Below are 6,121 nucleotides of genomic sequence, written 5' to 3' on the forward strand. Positions count from 1 at the left end.
GTGCTCCCTCCCAGCTTCTTGTGCCCCTCCTGGCTGGCAGAGCATGGGAAACTGAAACGTCCTTGACTTAGAGTAAGCACTGCTCAGCAACAGCTAAAACATCAGTGTGTTGTCAACTCTCACACTAAATCTGGAAGAGCTGTACTTCCAAGACAAGACTCACCTTTGCACAAGTGGTTTGATCTCCACCATCATCCTTTGCCTCTGCTCTCCCATCTTTCTCATTTGTTTTATTACTGACAGAACACTACCAAAGTATTTCTTCCTCCAACTTTTGACATTTCATTGCTCCTAATGAGTGTTCCCTTCTGCCAAAAATAACCTTTTCTCTCCCCCCTGTTATTTTTACTCACTGTTGCTCCTGTTAAAACATGGGCTGAACGCAAATCTTCATCCGGCCCTTTTTCTGGGAAGGTTGCAGGGAAAATCTCTGCTGTTTTAATGTTCACAGCTGGTAGGAAATAGAGTTTAAATACAGAAACAATTAATTCTTACAAAACACTTGTTTAAAATGACCATGTCCCCAACACGACTATGTTGCAGGAACTTTAGAACCCATCCAATACTATTCTTGTATTTCTCCATGCCACAGACTCTTTAGCCTGGGATGGCATATTTCTACTTATTTTGCTTTGGCAGCATTTCAATATTCCCAAAGAACATTTTCAGAGATACTTAAACTAATTAGAAAAAACACAGAATGAACAATGAAAAGAAGGTTGAATTCTAACCGCAAAGGTTAGTACCATAGCTTGATATTGACAAAATCGTAAATACAGTGAAATGAAAAAAAAAAACTGCCTGCATTTGTACACAGCCACTTCCATGTGTGCATCTACCTAACTGTGGTACCAAGAGAAAACTTCTACCTACACCTCCAACAGCAGCACTTAACTTTTAGGAAGGGCTTTACTTAGTCATTAAAAGCAGCCCATTTACTATTGGAATCCAAAAAGCAATCCAGTTACAAAAATACAACTGAATTTCAATTTAACTCACCTATTCCATAAATGATTGGAAAGTGAATAGCCTCCTCTTCTCTGTCATTTAGTTCTGCAAGAAAAAAAAAAGTCAAACTCTTAGGGCTTTGGATTTTCCTCTGAGCAGCATTTGTTTAGTTGTGTGTTATCAGAGAAGAACAGATCTGATGCTGCATAAAGACAGAAAAAAACCAAGGAAGCCTAAAAGAACGAAAGACAGAAAAGAAGGTACAGGTCAATACCACCACACTTGGGGCCTGGGGTAGAACTCATCTCCTAACAGCATGGCCAGCTCCAGCCAACCATCACTCTGCTTTCTGCACGGGCAATTTACAGGAGAAAAAGGCCACCATGCAAAACTACCATGATGCCAAGTTTCAAAGGTCTAAGTCACCAACAGCGTTGAAACACAAAGATGATGGAAATATGACCTAAATGTGATATGAAGAGAAGGAAATTACTTCTTCCTTTATGTGACATCACACACTATGAACTAACTGAATGAGTTTATGAATTCATTCGAACCCGCACGGAGGCAGGTCCAACAGACCGGCCGGTCAAAGGTCTGTAAGTGCCTTTCTCAGTCACCTCTTAAGGCATCCACAGGTACACAGCCTCCTTCCGCAGGAGCAAGGGAGCAAAACAACCTGGTGGTGAACGAGGGCGGTTCTACCGTCAGCTGCACTTCAGCAGCACTTGCTAAGGAGAGAATCCTGGCTGCATTGCCTATTTGACACCACCACACACACCACCAGCAATAAAACTAAAATTTACAAATAGTTATGGAGGACTTGTGCTGTGCTTTCAGGACAGATGAAAAAAGCCATGTGTGAAAAGACCCCTGCACTTCGATTTCAGTGGCTAAAGATACTTCAAAAACCAAGGTAAAATTTTCTTACCTGTTACACAGAAAGTCACTAAATGAACGTCATCTGGCTGGAGATCGAATGCTCCTACAGCAACAATGATAGCAGCAATGTATAAGACTGACAGGTGGCAAAGCAGGTGCTGTATATAGACGAGGGGGCATTCATTAGCAGTGCTGCGCACTGCAGAATAGATGGGCAGAGATACCTAACGCACTGTTCCTAGATAAGGCAACAGAGCAAAGAGTGTTTTGCAGATTTGCTTCAAATTAACTTTCATGAAGTTAAAGCCACAGTTACTAGACATAACAGTTATTTACAGAGAGTAGCCATTTGTAACAGCAAAAACATGCTAAAAAAAGTGTTGTGCTACTCTTTTTACTGACACTGGTATAGCTCCGGCATCACATCATCTCTGCTTTAGTTCGCTATACATTTAACAGCTTATATTTAAATGTATTTTCCTAAAATATTACATATATAGTGAGCAAACCCTTTCATTAGCTGTAAATTAATTCTGCTTTTCATCATCCCACACAGTAGAGGAAAAAAAAAAAAAATCTCTTTTTTTCAAAGTTCTAATAGCAATACAGAATTGTTTCAAATTGTAACTTAATGCATGAAAATCAGAAGGTTGGAAAAAAAAACCAACACAAAACAGAATACTTTATTCTGTACAGAACTCTCATACGACATAACACAGAGATAATAGGAATCACTAGGTGCGATGGCCACGAGGGTGCATCCCAGGACCTTTGCTGGTTCCGTTTTCCTTTTTGTTTATCCCCTTGGTCACCTCCCTCCAACCCTGACATCTGCCCCCATCCCTGCCCCCTCCCCGTCCCAGTGGGGCCGAGGCCTCTCCACACTCCGAAAGCACTTAGCACAAGCCAGAGCACTTACAGGTAAGCCGGTACTTTACATTTCCAATTTGTTTGTAAAGCACCACAATCACTTCTCTGGGCTACAGATTTTATAAACAGACATAACATCTCTCATCAGACAATTCCAAACAAAAATTAAATTTTACCTCATCACATTAAGGTACGAAATGAATAGTAACCAATGAAGTCACCCACACGTATAGATTTAGACAGTGACAACACTTGACCAAGATCACATAGCACATCAGCAGCAGAGCCAGGAATCAAGCCCAGCTGAACTGCACCCCAGTTCTACATGCTTGGATAGAAGCCAGGAAGAAATTACAAGTTTAGACCCTCCACCCCACACACTGGCCATACGCGAGCCTCAGAAGTCCAACCCCTCTCCACACCAAGTTCTCAGGTAGAGAATACACCCTTCAAAACGAATCCAGATTTCTTTCCATTAAATGACAGGGGGCTCAAACTTTACCCAAATCCAGTCAGAACTACTTTTTTTGGACATGAGAGTGGAAAAAACGTGAACTTACTAAGAAGCTGATTAGTAAGTTTTTGTGATAACTGCCTATCATCATTGAAACCTCCAACTAGGTGCACTTCCAGCCTAACAGAGATGGAATAACAGGAAACAGCAATTAAAAAGACATCCCAAAGTGAATAGCTTTAACAAAATAATCCCCAGCCCAAACTGCAAAGCAATCATTAGAGAAGTCTCACTTGTTACAGTCACATGCACCAAGTTGGCTTGCATTACGTAGCAAGTTAAGGTAATTCCGTTCTGAACACTTCAGGGATCATCCAGGAAATAGTACAAATTAAAAACTACGAGGCATTATATGCATGCAGTTCTATCTAACCCAGTGGCATCTCCGATGGTCAGCACCTCTGGTTTGGACTGAAAGTAACCACCTTCCAGTTCCCAAGAAAGGGTTCATTAAACATGAAGATTTTTTTTCCCTGTGACCTCCTCACAACTATCCCGGACCATACAGCAGGGCTCTTCTCTGAGAAGTGTCTATGTAAAAAACAAGTCCTGACAAATCATGAGCTTTTAGAGACTGTATCTTCTAAGTTCATTGAGTTATTGTTCTTATCAAACTACAGCAGCAAAAACCTCCAGATCCAGAAAAAAACCTTGTTTGCTAAATTCCGTTTCAGAGCTTTTCCCTCCCACTGTCCTGTGTCCCCTCCTTTTTTATTTATTTTTTTTTTTTTAAATGTGGAACTTAGAAAAATCCCAGATGGATTCTCAGATCCCAAAAGGAATTTACAAGACCTACAGTCTGCAGGAAAAAATATAAACCCAAAACCAGTTCTTTGGAAAATTTCACACATCTGAAACAAAAGTTAACTGAGAAACAGTAAACACAAAAACCTCACAATGGCATTTTACAGAGGCACTATTCAGAACAGAACCATGCTGTAAACCACTGCTAAAAATACCCTCAAATTCATCAAGCAAATAGTTTTCACTTCACATGTGGCTCCTGATCAAGAGATATTTCCTGCATAATTACCTTGTCTGAACCCCATATAATCACACAAAAATTTCCCACCTTACAAGCTGCAGTAATCTTTGTGGAAAACAGTGCACAAGAAATACAAGCAGGGCTGACCTTCCGTATCCTGCGGAGTTAGAGAAAGATTTTACTGAACTCATGATGAGCGACACCTCAGCCTCTGTGTCAGATCCATCGCAGTGTGTCAGGCAGGTAGCTCCACTGCCTGAGGAAGACGTGAGAAGACAGTTAGTTAAGGACAGTGTTGGAGGCTGTAACACTACCATAACTGAAATCAGTAAAAGTTTACGCTACTATAGTGACGTAAGAGCTACATCCACCACCACTTCACTTCCTCCCAGGGCAGCAGCCTCCAGTAGAAGATATGGGCTGACTGAATGAGGCAATAACCCCTTCACATGCCCGATTATCAAATCACCACAACTCATGTGAAGGGTACAAGTGCCCTCTTAACCAGGAGCAGGCAATGTCTCCAATGTCAGAAATCAAGATACGTAGTGAGGATCTTTCCACAAATTCTACCTCTGCCACTACTAACCCTGCAGGCCCAAACTGCTGAACACAGCCAACGTCTGCAACTCCCACGCCCCACCAGCCACGGGAGCAGGTCGAGTTCAGGATCTGCTCATTGAGCAACCAGAACATGGAACCTCTGACACTAAGCATGCCAACTCTTCGAACAAGTCATTTAGTTAATACACCATGTGACTTTGAGATTCAAGTTTATATAAACATAATTGCAATTTATTTTATTAATGCAGCATAAATCAATACTAATTCATCACTTCAGGGGTACAGGTTTTGTTCTGAACGTCCTTTAAAGATACCTGTGTGTCGGAGCACAACTATGTGGCAGGTAGTTGCATCATCTGATCCAAGAATGGAAACAGAACCTATTTTAAAGGAGAGAAACATTGTAAGAATTATAGTCTCATATTCACTGCCTCTGTAGAAGAAAAAATGTTTATATTCCTACATACCATCCTTAGGGGTAGTCACTGCAAACTCTCTCTGCTGAACATACAGAAGACCTTTGGGTTCCACAATTTGAGCAGGCTGACTTCTCAGAAGTTTTGCCTTTTCCTAAAGATAAATGATAACAGAGACTACAGTGGCTGAATTCTCAGGTGTATCCATTACTTGATAGAAACATCACCTCTGAAAAGCAAAGGGATCCAAGTCAGAGAGAAACATACATGTTTGGTGTTACAGAGTAATCTGAATTTTGAGAATTTTTTGCTTTCCTGATACTGAACTAGTAATTTCTTAAGTCCCATCATTCCATATACACAGAAAACCCTTCTCCTTGCTTTATAGATGATAAAATGGAGGTGTAACAAAAAGCAATAGGACTTGGCAAAGATTACAGTAGACAATACCAGAGCTGATCTTGGAAGTTTAATCAGGACAGGAAACTTTTGAAATGTAAAAGTTTCAGTCTTCTTCTGCCACAATCCAGTATATTTATGTAGTACTTACCAAAATATAGCCATTTATTAGCTTGCTTAGTGCACAGAAAACCTAGATTCCTGGGCTGTGACTACTGCGGTGCGGTCACAGACCTGCTGAGCAGGCACTGAATTTCCATTCTGGGGCTCAAAAAACACTTCACAGTTCTATCAAATTTGCACTGGTTTTCTGCAAAAACTCAGTTTCCATAAAGAAGCAGCTTCTGACGAGAAACATCCCAACCAGCTCTGCTCAGCAGTTCCTGGCTCACAATCCGCCGTTAGGATTACAACATTTATATACTGAAAGTGAGATTAATACCCTCCTAAAACTTACTATCTTGACTTCTACCGCCAGCGTCGGTTCTCTCTCACAGAAGGGGCGGCCCGGCCGGGGCGATGCCCCCCCAGCCCCGCAGCTCA

The 6,121-nt window shown here is 41.3% G+C and overlaps 1 protein-coding gene across 1 annotated transcript in view; it reads right to left on the bottom strand.

Moving 5' to 3' along the window:
* Window positions 1-5,329, bottom strand: part of NTAN1 (N-terminal asparagine amidase) — a 6,432-nt gene extending 1,103 nt beyond the window's left edge. The window contains exons 1-7 of the mRNA XM_009704368.1: window positions 5,231-5,329; window positions 5,078-5,143; window positions 4,347-4,455; window positions 3,261-3,334; window positions 1,880-1,933; window positions 1,000-1,053; window positions 354-451 (exon numbers count right to left, since the gene is read on the bottom strand). Of these exons, the coding sequence (XP_009702670.1) occupies window positions 354-451; window positions 1,000-1,053; window positions 1,880-1,933; window positions 3,261-3,334; window positions 4,347-4,390 (324 nt within the window). The 5' untranslated portion in view covers window positions 4,391-4,455; window positions 5,078-5,143; window positions 5,231-5,329. The remainder of the gene's footprint in view (window positions 1-353; window positions 452-999; window positions 1,054-1,879; window positions 1,934-3,260; window positions 3,335-4,346; window positions 4,456-5,077; window positions 5,144-5,230) is intronic.
* Window positions 5,330-6,121: the final 792 nt, after the last annotated feature.

This window comes from Cariama cristata, unplaced genomic scaffold, assembly GCF_000690535.1.
Source record: "Cariama cristata isolate BGI_N322 unplaced genomic scaffold, ASM69053v1 scaffold16307, whole genome shotgun sequence".
In the NCBI taxonomy this organism is placed as follows: domain Eukaryota; kingdom Metazoa; phylum Chordata; class Aves; order Cariamiformes; family Cariamidae; genus Cariama; species Cariama cristata.